Source organism: Sphaerodactylus townsendi, linkage group LG06, assembly GCF_021028975.2.
Source record: "Sphaerodactylus townsendi isolate TG3544 linkage group LG06, MPM_Stown_v2.3, whole genome shotgun sequence".
NCBI classification, from domain to species: domain Eukaryota; kingdom Metazoa; phylum Chordata; class Lepidosauria; order Squamata; family Sphaerodactylidae; genus Sphaerodactylus; species Sphaerodactylus townsendi.
In genome coordinates, this window is record NC_059430.1 from 99,081,417 (window position 1) to 99,094,375 (window position 12,959).

Consider the following 12,959-nt stretch of genomic DNA (forward strand, 5'->3'; position numbering starts at 1 on the left):
ACTCCTGTTTGATTTTAATGCTGCCAACTAACACATCTACTTGATGGCCCTTGGGGTCTCTTGTTTCCAGGAAGAAGCTTAGCTTTTTGGGGTAGGTGGAAGATTTTCCTAAAATTCTGTGCTTGTAGAAAAGGCCAAAAAAAACCCAGTTGCAACTTTGAGATCCAGGGGAAGAAAAAAACCATCCCTGGGAAACATCCCCGCCCTGTTCCCACCCCCCATCCCCCCAAAAAGGGAGAGGCAGTCTGCTTCCCAAAAACAGAGATGGAGAGGCAGTCATCCTGCCTCCCACCATCCTGGTCCAGCCTCACCTGCCCAAAGGATGAAGGGAGAGGCAGACCGGTTGAGCAGTGTGATATACTGCCCTTGTACAGTCCATTGGGCTGACTAATGTCCATTTGCGGGGGCTATTCGCCCACGGAGAGAAGACCCAGTGTCTGTAATGGCCTAGATCCCATTCTTTCAGAAAGCTGCAACACTTCTCTTACATACACCATGGAGTTAATGGGATGTGTCTGCTATTCCGCCCTCCCTTGTAACACACATCAGTAACTTGCTTCCCCACTACTTGCTGCTTCTGACCCATTTCCTGGTGGTTATTTAAAATGCTTCATCACTTTCCAAGTGATTTGTGTGGTCTGAGAGATGACTGCCAGCCCCTGGATAGGCAGCCTTCACTTTATGGTCTTTCTCACCTCTTTGTTGATGCCTTCCCCCTGGTTAGCATGATTAGAAGGGGTTTTTACTGTCTTAAATACGTTTTTCGCCTTTCCTTATTCAGACAGCTCTCGGAGTCAAAAATTTATGACAAGGCTGGCAGTGGAGTAAATAAGATAGAGGGAATGGGCTTTGATCACGTCCTTGCCTCTGTTTTTAACATCCACCTTGCTGCGCTGGAGTAAGTTTAATGACTCACCCCACGCAGCTCCGCTTGCTGAGAGACAGCCTTTACAACCATGGGCTGGGGAGGAGTAGTCAGCATGCCCTTTTCATCTTTCTTGCTCGGGCAGCCGTCGTGATTCTGGAACACTGCAGACTTTTTGTCTTGGAAGTGCTGAGTTCTTTTTTTGAGGATCTTCTGATGAATGGGCCATGCCTATCAGTGGTTCTCAAACAGTGCTCTTGGGGTTCCTTGGAGAGTGCTTGCAGCCCCAATAAGATTAGTGGTGATGAATGAGTTTGCCTGGAAATGGCTCCCCCTCCAACTATCCCCCCTTGCAATGTTTGGCCTCTATGGGGTATGTTCCAGGCAGTGGTGGGATTCAGCCGGTTCACACCGGTTTGCCAGAACCTGTACCTAATTTTTGTGGAGTTCGGCGAACTGGTTGTTAAAAGCGGCTTTCAGAGCCCCGGAGCAGTCGGGCGCCTTGCTGCCCAGCAGCTCTGAGGAGTTGAAAGCCCTGTCACCCCCTCTCCCAGGGGAGGGGGAGCGAGAAGGATTTCAGGGTCACGGAGCAGTCAGGCAACTTGACACCCGGCAGCTCTGAGGAGCTAAAAGCCCTGTCGCCTCCTCTCCTAGGGGAGGGGGAGCGAGGGGGTTTTCAGAGCAGTGGTGGCAAGGCTCTGTTGCCCCCCTCCACCCGCACAAGAAGTTCCTCCACAGCAGGTAAGAGAGCAATGGGGAGGCACAGTGGCGGGGCATGGGGGGGCGCAGCTGGGAGAGCGAACCGGTTGTTAAATTATTAGACTCCCACCACTGGTTCCAGGGTTTGATCTCCAATCACATGAGTCCCAGCATTGGTGCCCTGGGTGAACTTCTGTGCACTCCTCAGAATCCTATTGTGGGACCAGTTGATATTCAGGCAGAGGGGTGACTGGGTTTTCAGTTGCCTGTCCCTTAGGCTGCATACTCCATATAAGCAGTGCTAGAGGATCCTGGAAAAAAGGATTTGCTTGAGGCCCCCAATATCACAGCAAAACAAATCACTTAGCTGGCTGTTACCATGCATTTATAATAATAAAAGGATATGCATGTCCATCTGTCTGTCCATTTTTGGTGGGCAGAACTCATCAGAAAATAAGACTAGGTATCTCAAAATTATCCACCAGCTTGTGGATTTTTTCAGGAGTTCCAGGGCCCAAAATAAAAGGAATTGTAGGCCCAGGTTACCTTCAGACACCCCTCTCCGATGCTATTTATAGAAGGAGCCAAGTTAAATTCTAATCTCTGATCCTCATTTATTCCAATTTAGGCAGATTGATATTCTCTGATCATGCCATCATGATGGTTAAGAGTGGTGGACTCTATAATCTGGAGAACCAGATTTGATTCCCCATTCCTCCATATGACCTAGTGACTCTTGTCTGGCGAACTGGATTTATTTCCCTGCTCCTTCACACAAAACCTGTTGGGTGACCTTGGACCAGTCACAGTTCTTTCAGACCTCTTAGCCCCACCTACCTCACAAGGTGTGTATTGTGGGGAGAAGAAGGGAAGCTGCTTTGTAAGCTGCTTTGAGACTCTTACAGGAGATAAAAGTGGGGCTAAATCTAAACTACTGCTCCTACTCCTCTTCCTTTTCTTGGGGGGTGGGCAGGGATACATCTTTTTATTCAGCCTCCTAATAAACTTTGCAGAAAAGTCCAGACATCAGTCAACTCCTATTTATTGTGTTCTGCCTTTCCTGTGCCCCTAGTGGCTGCAGTACAGAACTGCATTAGAACAAAACAAAAATAAACTTTTCTGTAAATGTACCATGGTGCTAGCAGGGGCCTTCCAGCTAATTTGAACCCAGGGAATTTTGTCCCCCTGGTGTCACTGACAATAGGCCAGCTCCCCTGTTACCATGTTTCTCCGAAAATAAGACAGTGTCTTATATTAATTTTTGCTCCCAAAGATGCGCTATGTCTTATTTTCAGGGGATGTCTTATTTTTCCACTCCCCAACTGCATGCTCTGGTGTTCTGTTCGATGGGCATGCTTCCAAACAAAAACTTTGCTACGTCTTACTTTCGGGGGATGTTTTATATTTAACACTTCAGCAAAACCTCTACTACGTCTTATTCTCAGGGAATGTCTTATTTTCGGAGAAACAGAGTAGTGAAGTATTTCCGTTTTTGTGGTGAAATATTTCCCCTTTTTTCATATCTTGCCCCTTATATCAAGACATGCCTGAGCGGCCTGCCACCCTGGTTCCCCAGGGGATAACCATGCAGCCTACAAAGTCTTTGGCTACCAGAAGTCACATGACAGTGACTTCCAGTGACACCTGGACAGTGTCAGGGCTAAGAAAGCCCATGAGTCCTAAAAGTCCTAAGAAGTTACCAGACCAGGGTGGAGATGGAGAGCAAGGCAGAAGAACTGGATGTGAGTTTTGCCATTCAAGTCCCAGGGCAACAACCCTGCCAGGCCTTCTGGCTATTGTTGGGTCTGATTTCCTGCAAAGAGATTGACATTCATTTTATGTCTTGGGCTGTTTGACTAACAATTTGATGTGCCCTTGCCTCCCCCACTGATCAGAGGTGGAGCGAGGGGGAACTGTGCCCGGGGCATGTGCCCTCTGCCACGGTCACCCCCGCCCCGGAACACCGTGCCATGCCCCCTCCGCTGCTCTGCCCGGGGCATCACGCCCCACCCGGCCCCATTGGCACTACGCCACTGCCACTGATGCAACACCTGGTTGTTCCATGATAGCTGGGAGTTTCTTAGCAGACAAGCCTTTCCAGTGTGCCCTTATAGCAGGGACAGAGTTTAGCCATCATTGTCCTGTGTGCCTGTGAATCATTCTACTGCAGACAATTTTGCAAGGGAGCATGCACCCTGCCCTTGCCTCTTTCCTCCTGCTCTTTCTTGCCCCACTGGTTCTCCCCACCCCTTACTGCTGTTTACCCCCTAGCTGACTGTCACTTCTGTGCTGTCTTTCCTCCTGTTCTTTCAGAATTGGGACAAGTTTGTTGCAAAGGGGAGAGGCAGAAAGTTCAAAGACTTTGCACCTTGTCTTCCTGTTCTTCTCTATCATTTCTGAAACTGAACATTTACAACTTCCCATGCAAAGAAATATGGATGTCTCTCTGGAGGTGGAGTAGTTGAGTTTTGGACATCATAGAGAAACTCAGGAAATGGCCCCAGTGAAACCAACATTGGGTACTGCTTCAATGGCAAAGAGCAGCCCATGAAGGCGATTTTGAACATTCAGTTGCTGCAAAATGCCACCAGAGGATGAGTTGTGAAGTTGACAAAATTCATAATTCCATCACCAACTCAGAGTGCTGACTTTAACCCGTAAAGATCCTGAATTTCCAGAGGATCATCTCCTCCCACAAAGCCTCTTCTTCAAATTTTAGCCTAGGCAGGCTAGCCTTCCCATGTGGCCAAACCTTCTTGCTGGTTGCTTCAGAGCTCTTGAATGTTCCTTCTATAAGAAAACTACCTGCCTTCATCCTTGCAGAAGCTTCACACGGAAGTGAAAACTCGTTCCTCTTCCATTGCCCTTTCATATCTCAGTTTAGTTCCTATGGTTGTTTTCCTTGCTGATGCTTTATTGTTTGATTAGTATTGATGGAAGTGATAGTTCTCCCTTGTTTATGACTACTGTTTTTATTTCTTGTGCGTAACTTTGGAACTCTGAGATGGGCCAGCTTAGAAGCATGAGAAGCAGACAATCATTAAAATGGAGCAGGTGACAGAGCCACCTGCAAAGAAGGTCTAGGAGTTTCTCGGTGTATTCCAGGAAGACCCTTTCTGGCATCCCCATGCAAGAGCGCAGAGTCTGGACCATTAAGCATGAATTAGTTCTGCCTTAATTATTGAGACTTCATGAATACTCTCTCTTTCTTGCTAAATTTAACTCAGACCATCCGTAGTTGACCACATAAAGCTAACATCAGCCCAGTTGAGACTTGATTATCAAATTTCCCTTTCTTTTTGCTATCAATTGCATGCAGTCCCCTGTGGAGGAAACATCACTGTACACAATGGCACCATCTACTCCCCCGCCTTTCCCAATCAGTATCCCAATTCCCAGGAGTGCTTGTGGCTGCTCACAGTGTCGGTCGGGTATGGCATTTTCCTGAACTTCACCCTGCTGCAAACAGAGCCATACAATGACTTCATCACTGTCTGGTAAGTGGGAATGGGCAGATTGAGAGAACCACCAGCTGGGCCCAAACGATTGTCCGGGGGTGAGGAGATGGGGGGCTGAACAATGTGGGGGATCAGAACTGGTCTTGTGCAGGGTAGTGGTGCTGAAGGCACACTTTGATAACTTCAGCCTCACGTGCCTGTAATCTGGTATCGGGTTCATGTGGTTTGTTGGTATAAGGGGTCGTTTAGAACAAGCCTACAGGCTTCTTAAAGGGAACTCACCTGCCCCAATCCACTAGGTAGATCCACCTCTGACCCACCAACCATCTATATATGATAATATTTTTTGACATTAGGAATAGCCCAGACCAGTCCAAGTGCATCTGAGTTTGGAAGCTAAGCAAGTTTAGCCATGGTTAGTTCTTAGATGGAAGACCACCAAGGTTGTCCAAGGTCGTTATGCAGAGGAATGCAATGGCAAACCACCTGTTAATCTCTAGCTTCTGTTTTCCTGCACCTCGGTTAATCTCTGAGCCCTTCAGGGATGGGTGGGGTATAAATATAAGAAATTAATACAATAAATAAATAAAACCTCATGAGAGGTAGGCATGAGTGATTATTATTGTTATTACTATTATTTTAAAATCCTGTATGTGTTGGTCCAAATCATATATCTACCTCAAAACACAATAGTTTAGTTTGGGCCTACACAAGATTTTTTTTAAGTGGACAATGTATATATTTATGATCCTCTTATGTCAGTGGGTGGTCCAGAAAAAACCAATTGGTTGGGTCACATTTGAACAAGCAGCAGCCCATGCGAGGCCAATAGAAATTAACTTTGATTACAAACAGACCCATGAATCCATTTATTTATTTTATGGTTATTTGTTGCTTTTCCAAACTCAAATGCTCCAGACTGCCTATAGCAGTGGTTCTCAACCTGGGGGTCGAACGACCCTTTCACAGGGGTCACCTAAGACTCTCTGCATCAGTGTTCTCCATCTGTAAAATGGATAAATGTTAGGGTTGGGGGTCACCACAACATGAGGAACTGTATTAAAGGGTCGCAACATTAGGAAGGTTGAGAACCACTGGCCTATAGTGTCATGAGCACAGATGGTTTGCCATTACCTGCCTCTGAATCACAACCCCTAGACTTCCTTGGTGGCCTCCTGTCCAAGTGCCAAGTATGGCTGATCTTGTTTAGTTTCCAAGTTGTGACAAACTTGGGCTAGTCAGGGCTAGTCAGGCTACTACTAAATATGATACATGATGATACATTAGAACCAGTAAAATCTTTAAATGTCTAGTTAGTGAAGTCAATAAATTGGAGAACTCGGCACCATAAAACTGGGTTAAAACAATTCAGTGAGCAGGAGTCAGTCCCATTAATGAAAGCAATGTTGCAATGATAAGGATAAGGAGTAATTTGGACAATTATGCCGCAAAAACCGAAGGCAGGAATCAAAGAAGAAAACATAACATAATTGACTGAAGCTATCAGACTTCCAGTTCCTGAAGAACTGGATGTGCACTGGGTTTACCTTAATATATGAAGAGAATCATGCAAAATAACCATTTTCTGGCATTTTGGGGGTATGAGCAGTAATACTGGGTTGTGACTGACATTCAGGTTGAGAACAGGCAGGAGGTATGAACCTTGAGGATTCTCTCAGTGGCAAGTTGCTTAGATTGACTAAATACTGCAAAGCTGGGAGCTTCATAGCAGAATGTAGGCATCTCAGAGTGACAGAATTAGGTGTATTTTGGGCTCGTATCTCTGATTCATGTGTTGCTTTCCTTTTGTCTTTTTCAACCGTCTGACCACTAGACACCAAGTTAGATCACCATCTTTTCCTTTTCACCCATCTAGGGATGGGCCTCAGCAAACAGCCCCACAGCTGGGTGTTTTTACGGGAAATTCAGCAAAGAAAGCCACACAGAGCTCTTCCAACCAGGTCCTCCTGAAATTCTACAGTGATGCAGCCAATGGAGGAATCTTTGCCATCCATTTCTATGGTTTGTATCTAAATTTCTAGGGTTCAAGACAATGGTGGGATTCAAATAATTTAACAATTGGTTCCGGTGGTGGAATTAAAATAATTTAACAACCAGTTCTGGTGGTGGGATTCAAATAATTTAACAATTGGTTGTTTACAAGCACCATTTTTACAACTGGTTCTGCTGAAGTGGTGCGAACCTGCTGAATCCCACCACTGAATTTTGTTGAACTGGATGCATTACAGTTAAGTCATTATATGGAATTGTTGTATAATACTGTATTATCTGGCACACAACAACTTTTCTGTGGTATGTCTGGGCCTTTACTGTCTTTATTTACATAAGTCTTTATAAGCTGTGTTTTCTGCCAAAGAAGGGCACCCAAAAGGTATACAAGGAAAAAAAATAGAGCCACCAAAGCAATGCACATAATTAATAGAAACAGCATCGATTGTAGTCAGCAGAATAATCTACGCACAGGCTGGAGCAAGCAAATAAAACCAAAAAAATTCCAGAGCGAGTTTAAATGGCAACCATGTCTTCAGATCTTCAATTAAACTGGCAGGGGATGCCTGTGGAAAAAACTGGGCCTTTCCAAATGTTGATTATTGCTTCCCTGCTTATTCTTAAATGCTCAAATGTCTAGCATGGATCATGAATGTTCATCTGCATGCTTAGACGTGTGTTGTTAATTCCCTTCTCAGCCTATCAGCTTTCAAGGTGTCAGCCTCCAACCATGGTTCCCAATGCCGAAGTCATCACCGAAAATGAGGACTTCAACATAGGTACCCGCTGCGTGTTCTCCTTTGCAAAATACTCTGTTCTCAAACATTCCCTTCTGTTCCTAATTAGGTCTCTTCCTCCTGTTTTCCTTCTGCCCCCCGCCTCACTTCAGCACGTTCCCTTCAGGGCATGTTTGCCATACAAACCAGTACCTTATTGATGTGCCATCATACCCAGCCCAAGGAATCCTGGAAGGTTTGGGTTTTGCGTTTGTTTTGTGTTTGAGAGAAGACTCACAAAGCTGTTAGTAACATTGTGCTTGGCCATGCTGGCAAGGGCTGATGGGACTTGTAGTCCATGAACATCTGGAGAGCCACAGGTTGCAGACCTCTGGGCCAGAACTATAACAGGGGAGGATTCCATCTGAATAAGCAAGACCATACCCTGGCTTCTGAATATAATCGATTACACTGATCCAATATAAATATGTTTAATTAAAGTGCAAGTGCTAAAGTGTGAAAAAGTGCTAAAAAGCGCAATGCACAAACCATGATACACCATATACACAATACACAACAGCTCAAGAGTCTGAGAGCAAATTTGCCCAAACACCATGAAAATCTCCTGTGGAGATATCACCTCCTAAGAACAGTGAACCATTTAGTCACAAATGCAAAAAATGCAAAGGAACCCATATTCTTACACCAGACCTAACCGGGAAATGGGTGTCTCTTTGGCCGACTTATGTTCTTCCGGACTATTGGCAATCTTTCATTAATTTAGCAATTCTTCTGGTCAGTTGGCATCCATGCAAACTAAGCCAGTAGCATGGCCGGTCTCCCAGTCAGATGGGATAGATTAGTCATACCTTCCATGGTATTAAACTTAATATGGCATAAGCACCTTAGCCACATCAGGGCCGTGAGAGTTACTTTCTAACATGAACCCTGGAACGAGGCGGCAATGGGTGCTTCACTAATACCGAAGAAGGCATTACAAAAACACTTTTTACTGCAGAAGCCGAAGAGGACTAGACCTAGGTGGACACAAAGAACCCCGGGAAACATTGCAAAAAGTCTTAGAATTCCAAGGGGGGGAAAGGCCACATGGCGTACATGCCCCCCTCTTCTGAGTTTTTCTCCTTTTGAACTTCATTTGTATCCACTTCTCCAGGTGACATCATTCGGTACCGATGTCTTCCTGGCTACACCCTGGATGGAAATGAAATCCTGACGTGCAGGCTCGGTACCCACCTCCAGTTCGAAGGGCCTCCCCCGACATGTGAAGGTAGGCAGCTTGAAGCTCCTCGAAGCTCTAGTGTAGGCACTCGCTGGAATGTGACATAAACGGTAGCAAGCATAAAGCTGGTTGCCTTCAGAAGTGGTTTTGAAAGGAGCCACCTGTGGCTGTTGGTCATGAGAGCTAGGAATGGAAATGGTATGTTCAGAGACTGGGTTTATAGGTACTCAAAGAAAACTGACAATAGTTTGCTTTTTCGTGCCTATGGACAGCTGACTGGCTGCTGTTAGAAAGGTGGTAGTAGACCCTTAGTGTGAGTTTAATAAATCTCTGACTTGAGCTATTGCTGACATCAGAGGGTTTTTTTTGTTTACCAGGGTCCCAAATAGGGGCAGAACCAGGGATTACATAGATGTTGTTCAACGGGCCTGTATTTGTGGCGCCTTCTTCTTTAGCTGGTTTTCACAAACTAATGGAATGATGAGACTGGAATTATGAGAATGGAATGATGAGTGGAATGATGAGATTGGAGAGTGGATGTGTTTCAGAATGGCAGCTGGGCGGGGCGAGAGAATGGAGAATTGCTACAGAGAAGGTAGTACAGATCGAGCTGCGCAAAATGTCATGCTGTTGTAGGATGGAAATTGTGCATTTGGAGACCCAACAGTGCACCAGGGAAGAAAATACCTCTTCAAATGTTCACATTTTTCATACCTATTTGCAGTCACTGTTCCTTTGGTCTGTTGTTGTTGCTTTCTCGTTGCATTTAGGGTTTCTTTCTCCTTCACCATAATCCCAGCCCCCAGGGATCATATTGTGAATGAGATGGCTGAACTATACTGACTGATGAAGGTTTCGTGAGGCTATGCACTGTATAATCTGTATTATGACTTTACAATACTCTGTAACTCATCAGCTTTTGCTCTGTTATATTACTATGTATTTATAGTTTTTTTGGGGAAAGTGTGCCTTCTCCTCCCTTTTCAGATCGTGCCTAATTATGAAGAAACATATGAACCCACCTGTGAATTTTGATGGGTCTCTGCTTGAAACAATTTAATTACATCCAGGTGGAATATTAAAGGGCCATTACATATTCCAGCAAACAAGCAGACCTGTTAACCTTTATTTATTGATTTTAATTTATAGCTAGCCCTTTCCAGAATGCTTGGGGAAGGTGGCAATTATATGAAAACAAAAATGGGAAATTTTAATTAAAGTTCCATTTGTGAAACTTTGAAGTAAAGTGAGCGCTGGAATAAAAGGCTAACCCTTTGGCCTCACCCAACCCCGGAAAACTTGTCTGAATAGAAATGTCTCCTCTGTGGTCAGGGCCCTGTGCTGTAGGGCCCTGCTGCTGAGCTTTCATAGGCATCTGTCTGACCCTTTCTGGAAAGAGAGCTGGACCAAATAAGCCTTACGTCTCCTCAAGCACAGCAGTCCAATGCTCTTCTACTGCCAAAGATTCTTGGACTTTGCTGAGCTTCTGAAAGGGACATTTCAGACTTGGGAACCAACTGCTAAGGAGAGCAGGCTGTGCATCCATTGAGCAGTGGCGTACCTAGGCAAACTGGAGCCCCGGGCAAAACCTGAGTTTGATGCCTCCCCATGGGCGACCACCCTCCCCCACCACGACCAAATGATGATTTTTTTCCACCATGTCATTTCTAAATCATAATCACATGAGAGAATAAAAGAAAGAAAGAAAACAAGCATTGGCAGGAAGGGGGGGTGGATTTAAAAGGAGAATCTGGGGAAATTTAGGGGGTGCCTGCTGTCAGCGGTGCAATTATTGAGATAGCAGCACCAACATTTCAGAGTATCTTCGTGAGACCCTACTGATGATGCCACCCAGGTTTGGTGAAGTTTGGTTCAGGGGGTTCAAAGTTATGGACCCTAAAAGGTGTAGCCCCCATCTCCTATTCGCTCCCATTGGAAACAATGGGGGATGGGGGCACACCCTTTGGGAATCCATAACTTTGGACTCCCTGAACCAAATCTCACCAAACCTGGGTGATATCATCAGGAGAGTCTTCTGAAAAATCCCTGAAATGTTGGTGCTGCTAGCCTAAAAGCCACGCCCCCTGCAGGCCAAAACCTGAAAAAATACTAAAAATACCAGAAAAAACACAAACAAACCTGCATTTTTGGCACCCGCCACAAAGGGGCGCCCGTGGGCAACTGCCCACCTTGTCCATAGGCAGTACACCACTGCCATTGTGCTTAAACATAAAGCACCATGGGTAGCTGAATTAAGAGATCACACGTGGTTGATGTTGGAGAATCGAAACAGCCTTTGAAATCTGGGTCAGAGTGAACCCTTTAAAGCCAGAGTCCCCAAACTTGTTGGCCCTGCAGGCACGTTAATTCTGATGCTGGGTGGTGGGTGCAACCACAAATGGGAGGTCATGCATAACTCTAATAGTAACACTTCAACATTTCAGGCCAAAGCTCTCATTGATGGTATGTCTTTTTAAAACAAATATATTGTTCAAAATTGTTTTCTTGCATGCACACACAGAAACACAGTTACTTGCTGCTGAAGCAATTAAAAAAAATCTGCACAGACAATCATATCGCCAGTGACCAATCAGAAGCCCTGCTGGCAGAAGCCCCACCTTTCCACGGCCACTTGCTGAAAATACTTGGCTAGCATGAGGAAAAGTGTCTGCAGGTGTCAAGGTGGGGGCCCTGCCTTATGGAGGTAATCATTGCTATCTTATGCTGACACCAACAAAGTCTTGGCCTTTTCTGTGCTTTCAGCCCAGTGTCCAATGAACAAGGTCCTGCCTGACTCCTGGGGGGTAATTCTGAGTCCAGCAGGAAGCTACTCCCACTTTCAGACTTGCTCTTGGGTGATCAAAGTGGAGCCCGACTACAACATCTCTCTCTCCGTTGAGTATTTCCTGAGTGAGAAACAACATGATGAGTTAGGGATCTTCGATGGTGAGTCCCCCACATAATTTTGGGGTGCTGTTGGCCAGCTGAGTTCTATAAACAGTGTAGGTCTCCATTAGCCAATAAATCAATTGTTTTGAGCAGGCGCCCCCAATATTTTGGAACTTTGACATGGTATGATGGGTCAGCAACAAAATGGCTGCCGCAGGAGGCAGAACCAGCCACCAAATAATTGCCACAGCTTAACTTCAGTCACACAGTGAAGATCCTTGTGCTGTGGTGGCAGCTGCTGCCAAATTAACATTTTAAAAAATATGCACAGCCAATCAAATCTCCAGTAGTCAATCAGAAGGCTTGCTGGACAAAAGCCCTACCTGGCCCCATTTACTTCCTAAAAACATTTGGTGGGCACCAGAAAAAATATCAGCAGGCCCCATAGCATCCACAGGTAGCATGTTGGGAACCCCTGACTTAGAGCTTTATGAATAGTCTCATGAGAGTGGATGGAGCTTTTTTTCTCCTTGTAATAGTAATATTGTATGGGGTCAATGAAGCTAATTTGTCAGGAAATTCAGAATAAAGGGAAGCAGGAAGTTCCTTACAAGGTGCATAATGAACTTGGGAATTCATCACTACCTTCTGGTGGTCTGCAGCCCAGATGGGTTTGAAGGTGGGTCTTAGAACATCTGTGGAATTCGGGGATCATCAGATGTGACAGCTAAATGTCTTCAGATGTTGTATATTTCTTGAGTACCAGATGCTCAGGCAAGAGGGCTGTTGACTTTCTGCTCGTTCTTTGTCTGGCCAGCATTGGGAAACAGAATGCTTGTGTTAGATGGAGCTTGCATTTGATCCAGCACAGAGCTTAGCATGTTCCATTAAGTCTGCTGTTTCCTACAGGTCCTTCGGGCCACAGTCCACTGCTGTTGTCCCTGAGTGGAAACTATTCAGCCCCTCTCGCTGCAACCAGCACTGGGAATAGAGTCTACCTCCGCTGGTCCTCTGACCGTACCGACAGCCAAAAGGGCTTCAAGATTCGTTACTCAGGTTAGTAAAGCGCATGGGAAGGGAGA

General features: G+C 45.5%; 1 protein-coding gene across 3 annotated transcripts in view; it reads left to right on the forward strand.

Moving 5' to 3' along the window:
- Positions 1–12,959, forward strand: part of LOC125434149 (CUB and sushi domain-containing protein 1-like) — an 890,459-nt gene that overhangs the window by 803,491 nt on the left and 74,009 nt on the right. For all 3 annotated transcript variants that reach the window (XM_048499152.1, XM_048499153.1, XM_048499150.1), the window contains 6 exons: positions 4,884–5,061; positions 6,899–7,044; positions 7,731–7,811; positions 8,923–9,036; positions 11,752–11,934; positions 12,787–12,933. In XM_048499152.1, the coding sequence (XP_048355109.1) occupies positions 4,884–5,061; positions 6,899–7,044; positions 7,731–7,811; positions 8,923–9,036; positions 11,752–11,934; positions 12,787–12,933 (849 nt within the window). The remainder of the gene's footprint in view (positions 1–4,883; positions 5,062–6,898; positions 7,045–7,730; positions 7,812–8,922; positions 9,037–11,751; positions 11,935–12,786; positions 12,934–12,959) is intronic.